The sequence below is a fragment of the Hypanus sabinus genome, unplaced genomic scaffold, assembly GCF_030144855.1.
Source record: "Hypanus sabinus isolate sHypSab1 unplaced genomic scaffold, sHypSab1.hap1 scaffold_278, whole genome shotgun sequence".
NCBI lineage: Eukaryota > Metazoa > Chordata > Chondrichthyes > Myliobatiformes > Dasyatidae > Hypanus > Hypanus sabinus.
Window position 1 is genome coordinate 385001 of NW_026780917.1, and position 22124 is coordinate 407124.

At 41.2% G+C, this 22124-nt stretch overlaps 1 protein-coding gene across 2 annotated transcripts in view; it reads left to right on the forward strand.

Annotated features, from left to right (window-relative positions):
* The window catches only part of LOC132388212 (gastrula zinc finger protein XlCGF8.2DB-like), a 23900-nt gene extending 7117 nt beyond the window's left edge, over positions 1-16783 (forward strand). For both annotated transcript variants that reach the window (XM_059960560.1, XM_059960561.1), the window contains exon 3: positions 14939-16783. In XM_059960560.1, the coding sequence (XP_059816543.1) occupies positions 15350-16234 (885 nt within the window). In that variant the 5' untranslated portion in view covers positions 14939-15349 and the 3' untranslated portion in view covers positions 16235-16783. The remainder of the gene's footprint in view (positions 1-14938) is intronic.
* Positions 16784-22124: the final 5341 nt, after the last annotated feature.

The window sequence follows — 22124 nt, forward strand, 5'->3', positions numbered from 1 at the left end:
CCCTGAAAATTATTTACCTCCCACATGTCTGGCAAACCCGTTCTGTTTTAGTCATGGAGGGTTGCTTGACGGGGAACCCGAGGAGGCTACAACTACTGAGGATAGTGCCGCACTTTTCACTGTCTGATCTGCTAGAGCATTGTGTTTAGTGACTCAGTCGGACATGCGTGTGTGGGCCGCACATTTCATAATAGCCAAAACTCGAGGTAGCTGTACAGCGGTGTGTAAGTTGTTTACAAAGGTGGCATTACTAATGGGGTGGCCAGAGGAAGTCAGGAATCCCCATGTTCCTAGAGAGCCCTGTAGTCATGTACAATTCCAAATGCATAACGGGAGTTTGTGTAAACGTTCCCACTGTTGTCTGTTGCCCCAGCAACAGAACACGAGTCAGAGCAAACAGCTCAGCCTTCTGGGCGGAGTCAGATGCTTCAAAAGAAGCTTGCTGAACAATTTCACTGTCCGTCACTATCGCATAGCCAGAATATTGTTTCCCTGCTGGATCCATAAAAGAGTTTCCATCCTCATAAAATTGCTTTGGGCTAGAGGGGGATATTGCAGAATGGATGGGAGTGTCTGTCCTTCTTTCACAGTGATCTGGACAGGGGGACAGTTGGTGCGACCGACTTCATGGCCTGAATTTGCTCAGAGATGGGGGACAGCATCTTCGGATCGGTCAATATTAAAAGTGTGTCTCACCAGATGTCCCGCCTTCACCTCAGACTCCTTCCAGTATCGGAGTTGGACCGCAGCCAAGTCTTGCCAGTCTCCTTCGGTGCTGGAGGCTTGTTTTAGCAAGGTGTAGGCAATGAACTCTGGGCTCTTTGGCTTGAATCCAGGGCAAACATTAACAGTGCTATGGGGAACCACCAGTTCTGTCTGTCGCCAAAGGAAATCCGGAAATTCGGCCAGTAATGCACTGCCCACTTTTCCTTTAACCTCTCCAATCACCATGACCGGGAACTTCTGTCCCTCGAGGGGTGCATAACATTGGCTTTCCTCAGCTGAGCACCCCGTAGGGTCAAAGCACAGAGTTACGTAGGGGTCGGCCACTGGCAGAAGGGGTTCAAATGTAGTGGAGTCCGGATTAGGTGCCCACAACAAGGGGGGGTCGGAAATTGGGGAAGCTGTCAGTTGTTCACCTGTCACAGGGTGACACCATTGCCTGTGCAGAGAATCTCAGCTTCCAACAGACAGAGCAAGTCTCACCCTGCTGGATTACACCCCCGACTGCGGGGTGCTGACTGTAAATGAAACCTCACAATGGTTCCCGTGGAATTCCACCTCCAGTGGCTGGTTATGTGAATACATACATTCCCTGCCTTCAAACCCAGACAGAGTGAATGTTGCGTCTGAGAACTGCAATCCCTTTTCCGATACTATTTCCCGATTGAGAGTGGTTGTAGGTGCCCCCATATCGATCATAAACGGAACTGGAATAGCAGCAAATGTCAATATTACATTGGGCTCTTCCTGAGGGGTGGTACGCACGGTAGGAAGCATCCTTGCTTGTCAATTTCTAAATGGTTTGTTGTCCCCACCTGTCCCGTGGTAGGTGGTTGTTCCCATTTCTGTTCCGCAGATATAGCCTGCTCACATCCTTCTTCCCACTGAACATATTCACCTTTAATATTCTTTTCATATCTTTTTTTTATTATTATTATTATTATTCAAAAATAGCACAAGAGCATTGAAGTAACAACACTTACAATGCCTCATAATAGAGGAAATTATCTTAAGGATTGAAAATTTTGTAAATTAAAAGAATGAAAAGTGAGGGGAAAAAAAAGAAACCCATTGGAGGTACAACCCCGGAGCCGTGCGTCATACAAAAAGCTTCTAAAAATAAACATCAAACCGCCAAAAAGAAAGAAAAGATATATCAAAAAAATTTACATTTAGATCGTGGAGGAAATCTATCAGTTAACTGAAATGATAATAATGAACAGGTGAGCCCCATCTGTTCTCAAAATCAAATAAAAGTACAAAGGTTCGACTTCTAATTTTCTCCAAGACACAGCATCACCTGAGAGAGCCATTGTGACAAAGTAGGAGCTGATATATCCTTCCATTTCAACAAGGTGGCCCTCCTAGCTGTCAATGTAACAAACACCATGGATATTTTGAGGAATTATTCCAAAAAGCATAGTCAATTTATTAGGTTGTAAGTTGATTCTGAGTGCTTTAGAAATTGTCGAAAAGACTGACTTCCAAAACTGTTTTAATATAGAACTTCACCAGAACACATGTGTCAGTGTGGCTATCTCATTTTTACATCTATCCCAATACTTGTCAACATTGGGAAATATTTTCGGAAGTCTCTCCTTCGTCAAATGGTACAATTTTAAATTGAATCAGTGAATGACTAGCACAGATCGAAGAAGAGTTAACCAGCTTCAGAATCCATGTCCAATTCTGCCATATAAAAGAGAAATTGAGTTCCTTCTCCCAGTCCCGTTTAATCTGAAGTAAAGGACGCTTATCCCTTTGTAATAATAAATTATAAATTCTTCCAATAGAACCTTTCAATGAGGGGTTCATATTCATAATAGTATCTAACAAATCAGCCTCCAATATGTAAGGAAAATTATTTAAATATTTTTGTAAAAAATGTCGAACTTGAAGATATTGTAAGAAATGTGAATATAAGAGAGAATACTTATCGACAAATTGTTCAAAAGACATCAATCTGCCTTCTTTAAATAAATCCAAAAACAAATTAATACCTTTATTTTTCCAAAGTAAAAAAAAAATTGCAACACTCCAAGAAGGTTTAAAAAAGTAATTATGATAAATTATACTACAAAGTTTAACCTTTTTAAGATTAAAAAAATTGCGTAACTGGATCCAAATTTGTAAAGAGTGCTTAACCACAGGATATAGGTTTAAATTAGCAACGTTAGCTAATTGTATAGGTAACTCCTAATAACGAAGTTAAATAAAACTGTTTCACAGCGTTAGCAACGTCAGCTAATTGTATAGGTAACTCCGAATCACGAAGTTAAATAAAACTGTTTCACAGCTCTCCGTTCCTGGTCTACCCAGGTTGGCTGTTCATTCCTATCAACCCAATGTAATCAGCAGGACATACACCGCGTTAACAGCCCAATAATACATTCATAGATTAGGCAAAGTGAGACCACCATTCTTTTTCAACTTTTGCAAATGACATTTACCAATTCTTGGTCTTTTATTATCCCAAATAAAAGATAGAATAATAGAACCAATCCGATCAAAAAAACTTCTTAGTAAACAAAAACAGGAATATTCTGAAATAAATATAAAAATTTTGTTGGGCGGAAGCAGACATTTTGCTTGCTTCTTCTGGAATAATCCCAAAAATTGCTGTAAGTGGATTAGGTTGAACATCCACATCTATAACTTTAGATAATATTCCAAACACATCCCTCCAAAAATTGTTTAACCTTGCACCTGACCAAAACATATGAGTTAGAGTAGCCACTTCTTCAGTACATCTGTCACAAATAGGGCTTATATTAGAAAAAATATGCACCAATTTATCTTTGGACATATGGGCCCTGTTTACTATCTTAAACTGAATTTAGATATGGCATGTGCAGATAGGTGAATTATTGACTAAATAATAAATTTTACTCCACTGATTATCTGAAAGTGAATGTTGAAGTTGTACTTCCCAGGTGCGTTGAACCCTATCATGAGGTGACATGCGAGCGTTCATTAACTGTTTATAAAGGATTACTATTAATTGTTTTTGACAAGGTTTAAACTGAAAAATAGCATAAGCCAAATTTAAAGAGCAGGCCAAGGGGTAAATTGGTTAAAAAATCATGTAAAAATTCCCAACCTGTAAATATCTGAAAAATGTGTATTAGAGATATCATATTTGTCCATTAACTGTGAAAAAGACATTAAACAGTCTTGTAAAAACAAATCTAAAAAAGTCCACTAAAGGAGGAAAATTGGCTTTATAAAGATCCTGATAATTTTTAGTAATTATAACCCCTAAATATCTAAAAGAATCCATAACTTTAAAAGGAATATTATCATATATAGAGACAGATTCATTTAAAGGAAGTAATTCACTTCTACTAAAATTTATTTTGTATCCTGAAAGGTCTCCGATTTAGTCATATAATAGCAAAGCAGGAATAGATTATTCAGGCTTGGATATATATACCAATAGATCATCAGTGTAAAGAGAGATCTTGTGCATGGTCTCATTCACAAAAATCCCATGAATATTTTCAGCTTCACAAAGAGCAATTGCAAGGGGCTCGAATCTTAATTTACATAACAAAGGAATTAATGGACAAGCTTGGCTTGTCCCCCGTGATAGCTGAAAAAAATGAGACCTACAGTTATTAGTGATAACAACAGCAATAGGAGCTTTATATATCATTTTTATCCAATTATTAAAATTAATACCAAAACCAATTTTTTCTAAAGTATTAAATAAATATTTTACCCAAAATACTCTCCAACCGATTGGCCATTATCTTTAAGTGAATATTAGCATCAACATTCAATAATGAAATAGGTCTGTATGAGGCACAATCAGAAGGATCTTTATTCTTTTTGAGAATTAAAGAAATAGAAGCTTCATAAAAAGTAGAGGGTAAATCACTTTTCAGAAAAGATTCTTTAAACATCTCCCAACATATACGGAGAAAGCAATTTTCCAAATTTTTTATAAAATTCTACAGGATATCCGGCAAGTCCCTGGGCCTTACCAGATTGCCTTGAGAAAATAGCTTCATGAATTCTGGATTCAGTAATTTAGGCATCCAGAGTTTTTTGATCCTCAACAGAAATTTTAGGGAAAGCAATCATTTGTAAAAAAACACAACATTTATTTCAGAAGAGTCCACTGGACATTGAGATTTATAAAGTTCAGTATAAAAGTCTTGAAAAATCTTATTAATTTCTTCATAATGCCAAGCCAGGGTACCATCTTTTCTATGAATTTTCAAAATTTGCCTCTCGGCTCCAGCTGATTTTAATTGAGATGCAAGTAGTTTATTATTTTTATCTCCAATAAAATTGGGTCTTTAACTTAAGTAGATAACCTTCAATTGAATGAGTTAATAATAGGTTATATTATGATTGAAGTTCCACTCTTTTTTAAAATATCAATATTAGGGGAAGTCACATAGATATTATCTCAATCTTTAATTTGTTTTGAAATTTTATCTAATTTTGCTTTAGTCTGTTTTTTAAGTTTAGTTGAATAAGAAATAATCTGACCACATAAAAATGCTTTGAATGTATCCAATATAATTAATTTAGACCTACCACTTATATCATTAAAAAGTAAAAAGTTCTTTAATCTGGCTTTTGATAAAACTGATAATGTCAGAGCTTTGCAATAAAGTCTGAGACATGTGCCATGGTGGACGGCCAAAAATGTCATCATCAAATTCAAAGGACAAACTCAAAGGCGCATGCTCAGGTATAGCAATAGTGTCATATTCACAGTTTTAAACATTAGGCAAAAGACAGGGATCAACTATAATATAATCAATCCTTGAATATATTTTATAAACATGGAAAGAAAAACAATATTCTCTGTTATCAGGGTGTAAATGCCTCCATAATTCGATCAACACAAAATTGGTCAAAAAAGAGTTAATAACTGATGCAAAATGATTTGGAAGTCATTGATTAGTTGAGCTCTTATCAGTCATAGGATTTAAGCAACAGTTAAAATCCCCACCCACTAACAACATATACTCATTTAAATCTGGCAGTAAAGCAGATATTTTTTTTTTAAAAAAGCAGGATCATCTAAATTAGGACCATACAAATTAACCAAAACAACCTTTCTATTACAAGTCACTCCTTTAACAATTAAAAATCTACCATTAGAATCTGACCTAATGAGGACCATTATCCTCTTGAGTAAATATATTAGATTTAAAAAAGATAGACGCACCCTTACTTTTGCTCTGAGAAGTAGCATGGAGTTGTTTTCCATTCCACCAGCAAAAAAATCTATTTTGATCTCCTGCTTTGTTATGCGTCTCCTGAGCAAAAATTATATCAGTTTGGAACCGATTAATAATTTTGTCTTTTTTGTTTAATAGGATAATTCCAACCACGTATATTCCAAATGATTACATGAATCCATTTAACTGCCATACTATAATTTTATTCTAATTTACTTTATACATGCGCAGAACACATACCAATACGGGATTATCAAAGATGGCAGTGATGAAGAATAAAGCCAGAAAGAAAACACGCATGCTCTGGAACCACCCAATGGGGGAAAAAAAACTCCTAACTTTAAACCCACCCACCCTCCCAAAAGCCTGAAAAAAAGGCAAGTGAACTAAGATGGATGCAAAGACATGGGCCACTCTGTTGTTCTCATCTCTGCCTCCCCCCAGCCAGTACATAAAATAAATAAAATGACCTTGCAAGAAAGACAGTAATGTCTCAACAAAGGAGAGTGTTTACATTCTATCATGTGTTAAACAGAAAAAGAACCAAAATAATATAATCTCTTATAGAGAAAAGCCAGCCCCATCTTAAGTTTAGCTTTAAATCCCTTTAAATTCAGTTATAGGGCGCTATAATAAAACAGATTAAAAAGAGTTAATAGTATACTTAACTGATCTAAATTGATGGAAATATTAATTAGTAAAATCATAGTAACTTAACCCTCCCAGATAAATATATAAAAAGAAACCCTGTTGGTAGAAAAAAAAACTACCAGTTAGTAATTTAAGAAATAACAAAAAAAATCAAACCAAATATTAGATAAAAGGAACAAATCCTATTGTCCTCTTTTCTCAGTCAAATATGTAATTAACCATTTAAACAGTCAAACTTGATCCGTAAATGTTCTTTCCAAACAAAAATCCAATCGGATGTAATGATGAGCAGGTTTTCTTTTCTTCTTTTATTAATCTTCAATGAAATATCCAAATAGCCTTCATATATCTTCTTTTCGTAGTGTGAGTAATATACAGATAAACAAACAGCTTTTCAGATAGTTCATTCAGTAGTAACGTCAGTGGTGGTGACAGGTATAGCCTGGACAAAATCCAGCTCGACTTTTGGGTCAAAGAAAGTACATGGGGAAGAATTAGGAGGAAAAACTTTCATTCTTGTCGGGTAACTCAAAGAGGGGAATCGTTTCTTATCATATGCTTGTTTCATTACCAAAGCAAATCTTGCTCTTTGTTCCATTACTTCTTTTGGATAATCTTCGTAAAAACGGAGCTCAGACTCATTGAATCTGAAAACTCTGTTTTCTTGCCTGTCGCATTATTTGATCTTTTATTTTAAAGTGATGAAAACAAGCCAAAACAGATCTTGATCTGGTTGAGTCTTTAAATTTCGAAGTGGACAGCCTGTGTTCTCTTTCAATAGCAGGTAGCTGTGATGAAATAGTCAGAAATAGATCATGAAAGAGCTTACCAAAGTAAACCATTACGTCTCCATTTTCAGCTCCTTACTGCAATCCAATGATTCGTATGTTGTTTCTGCGAGTCTTAGTTTGCAAATCAATAATCTTATTAACGATATTTTTCAAAACAGGTTGTAGTTTCAGACGGTTTTTGCTTAGTTAACTTCAATTCCTCTTCATGATTAGTAACTTGAGTTTCCAGATCTTTAAGTTTTCCCAGAAATAAATTCATTTCATTATATTCTTTTCCAGTTGATCTTTAATTGCCTTATTCTGATCTTGAATTGATTTCAGTGTCCGAACAATATCTTCAGCCCATGATGGCATTTCAACAGATCTTTCCTTCGGTGTCTTTCCTTTTTCATTACCTTTGTCAGTTAGGTTTATACAGATTCTTCCCACTTCTCATAGGCATATGCATATCACTCCCCTTCAAGAATCAGCAATTAAAAATTTGAAATTCAAAATTTAAGCTGTGAGCGGGAGAGAAAACTAAGAGCAGCACAGAATTAGTGCTACTCCATCGACAGACAGAGGCAGTCTCCATTCACCTGTAATATTAGTTCCCTTTGGGGTTGATTGGCATTCGAAAGGCCTGTCCAATGATATGTTAAAGCTCGTTGTATTCGATTTTGGTCATTGTCAGGCCAATCCATATTATTTGTTAATGATGTTGGCTAACTTAGTTGGAAAGCATTGGAGCAGTAAGGCATTAAATTGGGGGGACAGGTTCCCATCATTAAAGGCTTGGTCTCCTAAGAAAGTGCTTTAGCAGGCCACAAAACTCATACAGTGTCGATATGCCAGACATGGTGTTCGGGATTCCATGTTTCCCTATCAGTTGTAACTTTAGACTGACATTCCTGCCTTTCTCTCCTATTTAGACCGGCCTTGGTTTGCTTACGTTGTTTTTCCTGCTGTCGTTTTCGGCGCCCATTCATCCATCCATGCTCTGTTTGTAACGTCTCCCAAACTTTGGTGTTCCTTCTGCAATACTTACCTCTATCCTAGTGGTCGCCAACCTGTTGATTGTGATCGACTAGTCTACTTTTGAGACTTTCCCAGTAGATCCTGGGAAAAAGGAAGAAAGAAAGAAACTGTTGAGAGATTGTTCCCGGGTTGTGGGGTTTTAGTTCCATTTTTTCTACATGCGTGTAACTGCCCCGCACTACACAGTGTACTTCAGTGGTCCCCAACCACTGGGCCGCGAGGAAACAACATGAGTCAGCTGCACCTTTCCTCATTCCCTGTCAGCCCACTGTTGAACTTGAGTGCACGCGAGGTCATCAGTCGCCGAGCCGCAGTGACACCCTCGTGCCAGAGATCACCAGTTGGCCTCGGGCGGCCGGTGGGAAGTGCCGTCACTACTGGCCTGGAGTGCTGCCTCTAAACCTGTTTAGCACACTGAATGTTCGTGGGGAATCTGGTGCTAAAATATTCGCCGTCGACCTAATTCGGGCTCAGCGTTTCATAGATATCAGAGCAGCTACCATGCTGTGATCTAATGAAACAAACTTTTGTCGGCTGATAGGTCCTACAAGGGGGGGTGGGCGCGTGCCCTGTCACACTCCTTGCTCGGCCGGTCACTCTCTCCGGACTGTGACTGCCGCGGCCCCGGCACAGGGACCTCCGGTCCTGACATTGTCCTCTCACCCGACCCACGAACAACCAAACCAAGCCAAGGCATCTGGCGGCGGGCCGGCAGGAGGCTGTCCAATGAGGCAATGAAGCCCTCAAAACTGCTTCGGTACCCCGAGTCCAAGCACCCTGCACTTAAATGCAAACGTGTTGAGCTTTTTCAGCGGAGAAAACTTGAGCAGCGCGGGACAGAAGCTAAGTGCCGAGAGCCATGAAAAGTAAATTACAGAATAGACTGGACATAAGGAACCAGCTTCGAGTATCGCTGTATTCCCATCGTGTTTAACACCCCCACCCACCCCATCCCCCGTCGGCCGGTCCGCAAGAATATTGTCAATATTAAACCGTTCTGTGGTGCAAAAAAAGGGTGGGTGCCCCATTGTTTATACATTATTGCTACTTCCAGGTTGTGGGGCTTTACTTCCGGTCTTTTCTGCCCTGGTGCGCATGTGTGTAACTAATTGATCTGGGTTGATCTTGCATTTTACTAAGGCCAAGGTAGGGGATCTTGGGCTTAATATGGTTGGTGACCACTGCTCTATCCCTTTATCACATGCATTATTCCTCCAACTTGCTGATAATATACTGTTCCACTTTAAAGGTATGTCACATACAGTTTTCCAGTTAGCCAAGGATTTCCTTCTACGCCACTGTGTGGTGTTGGGAAATCATGTACAAGGCAAGGTACAGCAGTAGTTTGCCATTGCCTTCTGCTGGGTGAGTTGTTTTGTTCACCAGCTCTAACCCAGCACAGATGAAAGTGTGCAAGGGAGTCGGCTGGATTCGAACTCGGGACCTCTTGCCTCAAAGTCCAACGCTGAAGCCACTATGCCACCATTGGCATAGCCAGCAAAGTTCCGCTTTACACCTGCCTTTTCCTTCCATTCCCTTTTCAACAATTTCCACTTCTTTCCTCAGTTCTTTTTAAAAATCAAATTTACTGCTTGTTCTCATGAGGTAATAACCCAGGCTCCTGCACCCTCCCCCATCCGTGGCCACATTTTGTTCTCCAATTTCTTATTCAGCACTGCACTCAACATTCACAAATATTTTTCCTTGTCTGAAGAACTCTCATACAAATTGTATCGGGCTGCTGCTGGCCTACTTTTATCAATTGACTGCAATTGACCAATGTAATTTATTGGGCACAAAGCCTCCTGCTCAATTAACAATGAGATAAATTTACCCGGCCTGCACCTCCTGCTTAATTGATGAATTTACCTGGCATGTCTGCCTCCTGGACACTTAGTAAAATTTTGTCTACCTTATACAAATCTCCCAACAAATTCTTTCCTGATCCTGTCAAGGTATGTGATCAGCCTTGGGTGAGGCACCGTACGTCCAAAGGAACTAACGGTGAGTGACTAATACCCATTGGGCTCCCGTTCGGTCTCCGCAGTCCCCAGAGTGGTCCAGCTGCTTACTCAGCCGTCTGCTTGGCACTCCCTATATTGGGATCCTGTTCATGATGCCGAATGTTAAAAGTTGAATCTAAATAAAACTCAGGAGACCAGCTTCTTATCGACGCCATGGTTTATTGTGCATTCAAATGATTGCAGGAGTTTTGAGACCCAGTTGTCAAAAGGGAGCACTGCCACCTTCTGACAAGTCGAATGACATGGGTTACAGCCATATATTTATACATAGTGCGTCCCATACATTAATATTGCAAGATGTTATTTGAACTGGCACACACCCTAAGTGTGTTGATGCAAAACTTAATTACTTAGATAACAGAGTTTGGTTTTAATTATAGATGGATGGACTGTCCAGTCCTTTTCAGTTACTCCCTTTGCAAGGCCCTGACTTGATTACAAACAGATGTTCATTCCTGTCCCTATCAGTGAGTCCTCCTCCCTTTACTCACAACGAGGATACAACGTATAATCTGATCAGCTCTCAATATGTCTGTCTGCAAGCCACAGAGAACTGGTAATGAGTCCGTCTTAGCTAAATGCTGAAGACTCAGTTCACTTCAGTTCAAAATTCCTATTCACTCCCAACTATTCTTTTAGCCAGAGGTTACACAGGTTCAAAATGAATTTTTTATATAGCCTCAATTCCTCAGGAGAGTTCAGGGGAAATATTTATGCCCAATATAGAAACAGGTGTTACCTATGTGTATTGTGGCAATGCAAGAGGTGCTGGAGAATTTGTAAGTGGGAAGAAGTGGAGTAATATTTGCAAATCGGACTTTTTAAAGCATAATTTAGCAAGCAAACCACATATGGACAATATGCAAAAGCTTTGATGAGAAAATCCTTCATTACCCGTTACAGGCCTGCTACATAGGTTGTGTGAGAGTGCAGATGAACTCAATCAAACCTAGGAGAGATCAAAGTACTTATCAACAGTGATTTGCTAGCTGTGAAAACAATTACCTCTCTCTATAAAATTTACTGTGCACATGTCACCGAGTAAAAAAAAAAGTGCACAGTACAGGATTTGTGTGCACACTCGTCATTACAAATTAGAGGGGACATTGGTGGGAAGGTGGTGAGACCTCCAGTGTCCCTGATGTCCTCACCTACAAGATGTGCACCCTGCACATTAAGCAGATGGAACCTGAAATGGATGAATTCTGGATCATCCAGGAGTTGGAGGGTGTGATAGATATGACATGAAGAGAGGTGAGTTACACCCAAGGTGCAGGACACAGGAAACTGGGAGAGAGTCAGGAAGGGGAATGAGGTTAAATAGTCATTGCGGAGAACTCTTGTGCCCATCAAACACAACAAACGGTAGACCACTTTAGAAACTGGTGGTGAAGGGGATTACCTGACAGAGAAAAGTCAAAGGGGTGATAGGGGATTCATTAGTTAGGGGAACAGAACAAGAGGGGACTGATATCCAAGTGGTAAGGCATGCTAGTGCTAGTGAGGGTGAAGTGGGTGATGTGGTTAAAATAAGCTGTAAGGGGAATGGGAGCCAGAATGACCAAACAGATAATGGAGAGGGTGAATTGAATTGAATTGACTTTATTAGATACATACTTCATAAACATGAGGAGTAGAAATCTTTATGTTATGTCTCCATCTAAATGTGCAATGTGCAATTTATGGTAATTTATGATGGATCGTTTGTACATAGGACAGTCAATATAACATCGAAATGCAATTGTATCAGCATGAATTAATCAGTCTGATGGCCTGGTGGAAGATGATGTCCCGGGGCCTGTTGCTCCTTTTGCTGTGGTACCATTTGTGGTTGTGGTGAATTTGGTCCCTGATTTCCTTTGGGCCCTTTTTATACACCTGTCTGTGTAAATGTACTGAATAGTGGAAAGTTCACCACTACGGATGTGCTGGGCTGTCCGCAACACTCTCTGAGGTTTCCTGCAATTAAGGAAAGTACAGTTCCCATACCAGGCAGAGATGCAGCCAGTCAGGATGCTCTCAATTGTGTCCCTGTAGAAAGTCCTCAGAATTTTGGTCCCCATCTCCAACTTTTTCAACTATCTGAGGTGACAGAGGTACTGCTGTGCTCTTTTCACAACACAGCCGGTATGCACAGACAACGTAAGGTGCTTTGCGATGTTTATGCCAAGGAACTTAAAGCTGTTCACCTTCTTAACCCCAGATCCATTGATGTCAATAGGGGTTATCCTGTCTCCATTCCTCCTGTCGTCCACAACCAGCTCCTTTGTTTTTGTGACAATGATGGAGGGTTTGTTTCCTTGACACCAGTCAGATGTTCAGATCATAGATAGATTCAGCAGTTAGATGGTTGAGCCTGGTGCAATGAATGTGCTGAGCTGTGTATATCACAATGCAAGAAGCATCGTAGGAAAGCCGGATGAGCTCAGGTCGGGAATTATGATATTGTAACCAATATTGGGACTTGGTTGCAGCCAACAGTCTGAGGGATTTAGAGGAACAAATTTGTAGAGAGATTGCAGACCATGCCAATAAACAAAAAGGTTGATTCAGTAAGTGATTTTAACTTTCCATATATCGACTGGGACTCCTAAACTGTAAAGAAGTAGATGAGGTAGAGTTTGTCAAATGTGCCCTTAATCAATATGTAGAATTCCTGATGTAGAAGTGTGCAATAACCTGTTAGGAAATGATCAGGGCTGGTGACAGAAATTAGTGATCATAATGCCATGAGATTCAAAGTAAATATGGAAAAAGAGAGGTCTGGACCACGGGTTGAGATTCTAAATTGGAGAAAGGTCAATTTTGATGGTATCAGAAAGGATCTGACAAGTGTGGTTTGGGACAGGTTGTCTCCTGGCAAAGGAGTACCTGTAAGTGGGAGGTCTTCAAATGTGAAATTTTGAGGATGCAGAGTTTGTATGTGCCTGCCAAAATGAAAGTTGAAAGGTAACTGGTCCAGGGAACCTTGCTTTTGAAGAGAAATTGAAGCCTCGTATATTTTGTTCCTCTAAATGACTCAGACTGTTGGGTGCTACCGAGACCCATTAATGACTACAAGTCATGATTCCACGCACTGAGCTCATCTGAATTTCTTTGTTGTTTTCTTTTGGTTTCTCAAAGCTTCCAAATAATTTTTGTTCTTTTGTTTGCCCTCTCTTTGACATTTATGTTGGCTTTGGCTACTCATTTTAGCCACAGTTGTGTCCTCCTGTCTTTCTATTGCTTCCACTTCTGCAGAATCACTCAGGTCCTGAATTGCTCCAGAAACTCCAGCCACTGCTGCTCAATTATCACTCCTTCCCTATCCCTTTCAAACAAGTTTGGCCAGCTTCTCTGCCATAGAAACACGGAGAAGTTCAGTGAAGAAACAGGCTCTTTGGCCCATCTAGTCAATGCCAAAAAAGCATTTAAACTTGTAGTGCGATCTGGACCAGCTGGCAAAATGGTTTGAGAAATGGAAAAAGGAATTTAATGCAGACCAGTGTGAGTTGTTGCACTTTGGTCTGACCAACCAATGGAGGTCTTTCACAGTGACTGGTCGGGCACGGAGGAGTGTTGTACAGGAAAGGGACCTGTTGTAGAAGAAAGTCCTTAATTCTCTGAAAGTGGTATCACAGTTAGATAGAGACGGAAGGGAAGATTTTAGCCCAATAGCCTTCATGAACAAAAGTACTGACAACAATAGATGGATGCTATGTTAACTTGTAGAAGACATTGGTGAGGCCTAATTTGGAGTACTGAGTACAGTTTTGGTCACCAACCTACAGGAAAGATGTAAGGACTTTGAATGAGTTCAGAGAAAGTTAAGGGTGAAAGGTGAAATGTTAAGGGGAACTTGAGGGGAAACTTATTCACACAGACAGTCATCCGGGTGTGGAATGAGCAGCCAGCTCAAGTGGTGCATGCGAGCTCGATTTCAACATTTCAGAGGTTCATGTAGGTACCTGTATGGTAGGGGTATGGGAGTGGGCAGTTTAAATAGTTCAGCACAAACCAGATGGCCCAAAGGGCATGTTTCTGTGTTGTAATTTTCTACAGGAATGTGAAATATTACAAAAATTCACTCTGTATTTTTAACAGCTGTGCGGACCAACCATTCACCTCAACAGGAATTTTTTATATGGCATTAAAACGTTGGCACTTTAAGTTTATAATACATAAAAGAAAATCCCAGATGCACATCAAGAAAGAGTAATTGTGTGATACAGTTTTTGTTACTGTGGGGTCAGGCACCCATGCAGCTCAGCAGGAACAGAGAATAATACCAATGGAGAGAGTCCAACTCAGCCAAGGTACAAATTGGAGATGCCAGAAATGCCCGATTCTTATAGAAACAGGAAGAGCATCAGGGAATTGGTGGTCATTCCAGATACCAGCACTCTGCCCAGTCAGGAGATGATTTCTCTGTCCAACTTGGGTTGTACCTCACTGTAACACTGTGATACCAGATCAAACCTTGGTAACTCAAGTAATCTCATCTGAAATGTTGTCCTACACCCATTGATGGATTTTGTAAATCTTTTTACAGGTTAAAAACAAGAAGGAATTTGTCTTCAGGAAGTTCAAACATGGCACACCAGTTTGGTTGTTTCTGTCCAGATATTTAAGAAGTGGAGCAAGGGATTCAATCGATCATCCTTCCTGCTCAGACTGTGGGGAGGGATTCACTCGGTCATTTTACCAACTGGCAACCCATCATTTTACACAGGAGAAAGTCTGTTCACCTGCTCAAACAGTGGGAATGGATTCACTCAGTTATCACAATTGAATGTACATCAGCACGTTCACACTGGGCAAGGCCATTCACCTGTTCTGTGTGTGAGAAGGGATTCAGTCAGTCTTCCCACCTGTGGACACACCAGTCAGTTCACACCACACTGGGCAGAGGCTGGTGATCTGCTGAATATCTGGGAAAGGATTCACTCAGTCATCTGACCTAATGGCACACCAGCGTGTTCACACTGGGGAGAGGCTTTTCACCTGCTCAGAGTGTGGAAAGGGATTCACTCGGTCATCCACCTTACTGGTACATCAGCGAGTTCACACTGGGGAGAAGCCGTACACCTGCTCAGTCTGTGGGAAGAGATTCACTGAGTCATCCACCTTACAGAGTCATCAGCGAGTTCATACTGGGGAGAAGCCGTTCACCTGCTCAGAATGTGGGAAGGGATTCAGACAGGTATCCCATCTACTGAGTCATCAGCGAGTTCACACTGGGGAGAAGCCATTCACCTGCTCAGAATGTGGGAAGAGATTCGCTCACTCATCCAACCTACTTAGTCATCAGCGAGTTCACACTGGAGAGAGGCCATTCACCTGCTCAGAGTGTGGGAAGGGATTCACTCGGTCATCTCAACTGCTGACGCACCAGCAAGTTCACACTGGGGAGTGGCCTTTCGCCTGCTCAGAATGTGGGAAAGGATTCACTGAGTCATACACCTTACTGGTACATCAGCGAGTTCACACTGGGGAGAAGCCGTTCACCTGCTCAGAATGTGGGAAGAGATTCACTCAGTCATCCAATCTACAGAGACATCATCGAGTTCATATTGGGAAGAAGCCGTTCACCTGCTCAGAATGTGGGAAGAGATTCGCTCACTCATCCAACCTACAGAGTCATCAGCGAGTTCACACTGGGGAGAAGCCGTTCACTTGCGCAAACTGTGGGAAGAGATTCACTCGGTTAGCTAACCTACAGAGACATCAGCAAGTTCACACTGGGGAGAAGCCATTCACCTGCTCGGTCTGTGGGAAAGGATTCACTCAGTCATCCCAAATACTGGAACACAAGTCAGTTCATAGTGGGGAGTGGCCATTGTTATGAATCCCTAGGTTTCATTTGATATGGACTGTCATTTTAAGAGAGATTAAGAAGGTGAATCAGTCTGACTTGCAGTTTGTTTAGTTTTAACCGAGGACACAGACACTCAGAGTCAGACGGAGAGGGATGAAAAATGGAAGGATTGAAACCAGGGAACTAGTGGCCAAGGGTCACTGTTTGGAACTTTCCTTTGCTCACAAGGGTGGATTAATTATCCATTCACCGTACATCGAATGTGTGGTTGTCACCTCATTTAACCCATAGGAGTGGATCTGATTTGGGATAGACTGTGGAGACCACTTATGTGTTAACCCTTGCCTGGGTGTGATGTGGTTGTTCATTTGAAGATGATACCCCTCATGACAAGTCACTTTCGGTGATAATCACAACTCACTTTCGGTGATAATTCGTATGTAGATTTGTAAAGATGACGGATAAAATCTACAGCTACTGTTCTCTCATTTTAACACTGGAACCTGTAGAACAGACAGAACCCGTGTTCTAGATCACTGAGTGCACCTTCCCCATCTCTGACCCTGCCTTCCCTCGACATTTACCCTGATTTACAAATATCTCTCTCATCACCTATTTTGTGGATGAATTGAACTTTCAAACTTTACCATCTGAAGACTCCAAGCCTTGTTTCCCCTGAGCTCAATAGTTTCGGAGTTATATTTACACACGTATATATACATAACACTGGTAACTTTTGTTTAACTTGCTTAAGTTAGTATTTTATAACTGGATACTAATAAAGATTGTGGTTCGCATCATAAACAGACTCCAGTAGTTGTCTGTTGCTGCTGGTATGTTTCTGAAGCATTACAGTTCATAACAAAATGGGACCGGCATCTAGGATATGATCAAATTTGAGGATTGATTAATTATTGATTTCATTGGGGAAATCTCTCTTGATTTATTTTTGTGTGGAAAATCAGCAGCAATGGATGTTGATCGATGTAAGGAAGCGCCGACCTCTGAGGCATTAGAGGACGTCAGAAGGATTGAGTTGTTGAGTCTTGCTGGAAGGTTAAAACTTGCTAAGGTGAAATTCACAATGAGGAGGGCACAGATACAGAGTGGAATAGCTGAACATTATGTATCTGAGGGTGTGTTTAAAGTGGAGGAGTTGGAGGTGTTTACTGAAAGTAAACCTCGTGAGCTTGAGCTCCAGTACAAGTGAGAAAAATTAAAGATGGGAGGCTGCGGAAAAAGGCAGAAAAACAGACAGAAAATTGTCTCAAAGTGTAATTAAGGGGCAGACTTAGCATGCCTATACTGCTTTGACAGTTGATGAAGCAGCTGATTTTTTATACTGCACCAATCATCGCCACTGGGCTATAAATGTGCAGGAGCAGTGTGTGGTTCAGTGCTTTGCTCAAAGCCACTCACGCTGCCTTGGCTGAGGCTCAAAAACATGACCTTCAGATCGCTAGTTCAACACCTTAACCAGCTGGACACGCACCACACATTATGACCTGGTGAAGCAGGCTGTACCCAAAGCTTGTGAGTTGGTCCCAGAAGCAGACAGGCAAAAGTTTAGAAATTTGAAGAAATCAGTGAGCCAGACTTATATGGAATTTGCTTTATGAAAAATCTCTGCATATGTTGACGAATCCACTTCAAGTGAAATTCAATATTATGTTATTACAACACACGACTAACGTAAACTAACACAGGTGGTACACATAAATATGAAAAAGCCTTATTTTGACAAGCAGGCACAATCTGTGAGTGTTGTTGTCAAAATATATGAATCTGTCAACCCTGAGAATGAAGCAATTGACTCATCTGAGACTTTTCACAAGCCAAACATGGTCCCAGTTAGGCTAAGGAACTCAGTTGTTTTAGAAAACATTGATACCAAGTTTTTTTTCATCTGCAGCCAAAGCACGAACAACAGCTGAAGGAATTAATTCTGAAGTTTAAAGATTTATTTCCCAATGTTCCCAAGCAAACCACTGTCGCAGTACATAACATAGATATTGGTCAAGCCAAACCGATTAAACAACGCCCATATTGCATGAACATAGAAATGTGAAAATTGGCTGACGAAGGAATTGAATATATGCTGGGAAATGGTGTTATTAGTCCTTCAGCATCAGATTGGAGCTCACCCAGCGTTATTGTGCCCAAACCTGATGGTAGAGTTAGATTTTGCACTGATTATCGGAAGGCAAATGCAGCACCAAAAACAGATGACTATCCTATCCCTAGGGTGGATGAAGTTGGTAAAGCTAATTTCTTACAAAGATTGATCTGTTGACAGGGTATTGGTGTGTTCCATTGACGGACAGAGGGACACCTCTGCGTTAGTGACACCATCTGTTTTGTATGAATACAGTGTTTTGCTGTTTGGAATGAAAAATGGTCCAGGAACATTCCAGAGAATGAATGATTCTGTAATTCGAGGGTTAGAACACACAGATGCCTATATTGTTGACTTAGTCACAGGGAGTGACACTTGGGAAGAGCATACCTCCGCAGCAGAAAAGCTGTTTGACAGGCTTTCCCAGGCCAGCCTTACATTTAGCTAAGAGTGAGTTTTGCCATGCCACTGTGACTTATCTTGGCTATGTTGTAGGTCAAAGCAAGTGGGCTCCTGTTCAGGCAAAAGTCCAGGCAATTTCTCAAGTTCCTATTCTGACTGCTAAGAAGCCTCTTAGAAGGTTTCTGGGAATGGTTGGATAAAGTTCAGCAAGAACTTTACTGATATCACTCTTCCTCTGACTAATCTCCTGAAGAAGGGTAAAAAGTTTGTTTGGACCGAGCCTTGTCAGGAGGCACTTGATCGATTGAAAGCCATTTTTATGTTGTTCACCTCTGCTCTGACTTTACAAAGCCATTTTCTATAGCTGTGGATGCCAGTGATGAAGCTGCCGGGGCAGTGTTATTACAGAAAGATGATGATGATGTTGAACATCCTGTATCTTACTTTTCGAGAAAATTCAATGAGCAGCAAATAAATTATTCCACCTTAGCGAGCTCATGTTTGACATTTCAGAAAAACTTGGACAGATATATGGATGAGAGGGGCTTGGAGGGTATGGCCCAGGTGCAGGTGAGTGGGACTAGGCAGAAAAATGGTTCGGCAGAGCCAGCAAGGGCCAAAACTCCTGTTTCTATGCTGTAATATTCTGTGGTTCTTAGAGAAAGTTGTTGTCACTCATCTTGGCTTTGCGGCATTTTGATGTCGATGTTTGTCCTGAGAAGTACCCTCTTGTAGTTTATACTGATCATAATCTGTTGGTGTTTTTGATTAAGGTAAAGGACAAAACGGGATGATTGTTAAACTAGAGTCTGATTTTGCAAGTATATGGTATTGTGATAATGCACATGAAAAGCACGGACAATATCATTGCCGATTGTCTTTCCAGATGCTGAGCATACAGTTTTAATAGTGAAGCAGAATTTGGTATTTTCATACGATTCTGCAATGTGTTAGATGATAACCATACATGCATTATTTTACATACTGTAGCTTGCAATTAAAATTTTTCTCTTTTAGAGCAAAAATAATTTTTTTTGTGTGGAAGGGTTATGAATCCCGAAGTCTCGGTTGCTGTGGACTGTCAGTTTAAGAGAGTGCCTGAGTGAGGTGGGGACTATCAATGACGTTAGCCGCTGACTTTCTCAGCTCACTTTTGATTTTTGCAGAGAGAGAGATCAAGGAGGCGGGACTGTCTGACTTACAGTTTGTTTCGTTCTAAGCGAGGACACAGACACTCACAGTCAGAAGGATGCAAAGAAAGAGAACAAAAGGATTTAGACAAGGAAACTAATGGCCAAGGGTCACTGTTTGGAACTCTCCTGTGCCCATAAGGGTGGTTTGATTATCGATCCAGTGCACATCGACTGTGTGCCTGTCACCGCGAATAATCCACAGGAGTGGGTTTTGTTTGGGGAATCCTGTGGAGACCACTTACGTGTTAACCCTTGCCTGGGTATGTGGTGTGGCGATTCACTTGAAGACGATATCCCTAAAAGCAGACACGAGGAAATCTGAAATTCAAACAACAACACACACAAAATGCTGGTGGAACACAGCAGGCCAGGCAGCATCTATAGGGAGAAGCACTGTCGGCATTTCGGGCTGAGACCCTTCGTCAGGACTAACCGAAAGGAAAGATAGTAAGAGATTTGAAAGTAGTGGGGGGAGGGGAAGTTCGAAATGATAGGAGAAGACCTGAGGGGGTGGGATGAAGCTAAGAGCTGGACAGGTGATTGGCGAAAGTGATAGAGAGCTGGAGAAGGGAAAGCATCATGGGACGGGAGGCCTCGGGAGAAGGAAAGGAGGGGGTGTAGATGGAGAACAGATAACAAGTAAATATGTCAGGGATGGGGTAAGAAGGGGAGGAGGGGCATTAACGCGTTAGACATTTTAATTACACGTCCCATTCCCATTCTGATATGTCTGTACACGGCTTCCTCTCTTGTCAAGATGAATCCAAACTCAGGTTGGAGGAACAACACCTTACATACCGGCTGGGTAGCCTCCAACCTGATCGCATGAACTTTGCCTTCCCTAACTTCCGTTAATGCCCCTCCTTCCCTTCTTACCCCATCACTGGCATATTTAGTTGTTTGCCTGTTCTCCATCTCCCTTTGGTGATCCCTTCCCCCTCCTTTCTTACGCTCGTGGCCTCCTGTCGCATGATCCTTTCCCTTCTCTAGCTCTGTATCACTTTCGCCAATCACCTTTCCAGCTCTTTCCTTCATCCCAACCCCTCCGGTCTTCTATCATTTCGCATTTCCCCCTCCCCCCACTACTTTCAAATCTCTTACTATCTTTCCATTCGGTTAGCCCTGACGAAGGGTCTAGACCCGAAACGTCGACAGCACTTCTCCCTATATGCTCCCTATAACCTATATGCTGGGTTCAACCAGCATTTTGTGTGTGTTGTTGATCCCTGTGACAAGTCACTTTCGATGATAATTCATATGTGGATTTGGAATGGCGACGGATAAAATCTACGGCGACTGTTATCTTATTTTACCACCGTGGATCCTATGGAATTCAACGTAATTGCCTTCTCTCTGTATTTGCCCTGGATTACAAATATCTCTCTCCCATCCCTTATTCAGTGAATGAACTAAACTTTCATACTTTACCATCTCAAGACTCTAAGCCTTCCCCCCCCCCCCACCCCAACCCACCACCGAGCTCAATAGTTTGGGAGTTATAATTACACATACATATGCACACATATCTTGCTTAAGTTACTATACTGTTAGATACTAATGAAGATAATGGTTTTAACATCAAAAACGTGGTAGTAGGACATTTCAGATGAATACGTGGCTTGAAAATGGTGCAAGGGGGAGGGATTCAAATTTCTGGGGCATTGGAACCAGTTCTGGGGGTGGTGGGACCGGGATAAACAGGACGGTCTGCACCTGGGCTGGACTGGAACCAACGTCTAAGGGGGAGCGTTTGCTACTGCTGTTCAGGAGGATTTAAACTAATGTGGCAGGGGGATGGGAACAAGTGTAGCGAGACAGAGGGGTGTAAAATGAGGGTAGAAGCAAAAAGTAGTAAGGTGAAAAGTGAAAGTGGCAGGCAGGCAAATCCAGGGCAAAAAGCAAAAAGGGCCACTTTTCAACATAATTGTGTCAGGGCTAAGAGTGTTGTAAAATCATGCCTGAAGGCTTTGTGTGTTAATTTGTGTGACAATTTTGATGAATTGAATGTGCAGATATTTATTAATGATTATGATATAGTTGGGATCACAGAAACATGGCTCCAGAGTGACCAAGGAGGGGAGCTCAACATCCAGGGATACTCAATATTCAGGAGGGATAGTCAGGAAAGAAAAGGAGGTGAGGTAGCATTGCTGGTTAGAGAGGAGATTAACGTAATAGAAAAGAAAGACATTAACCTGGCCGATGTGGA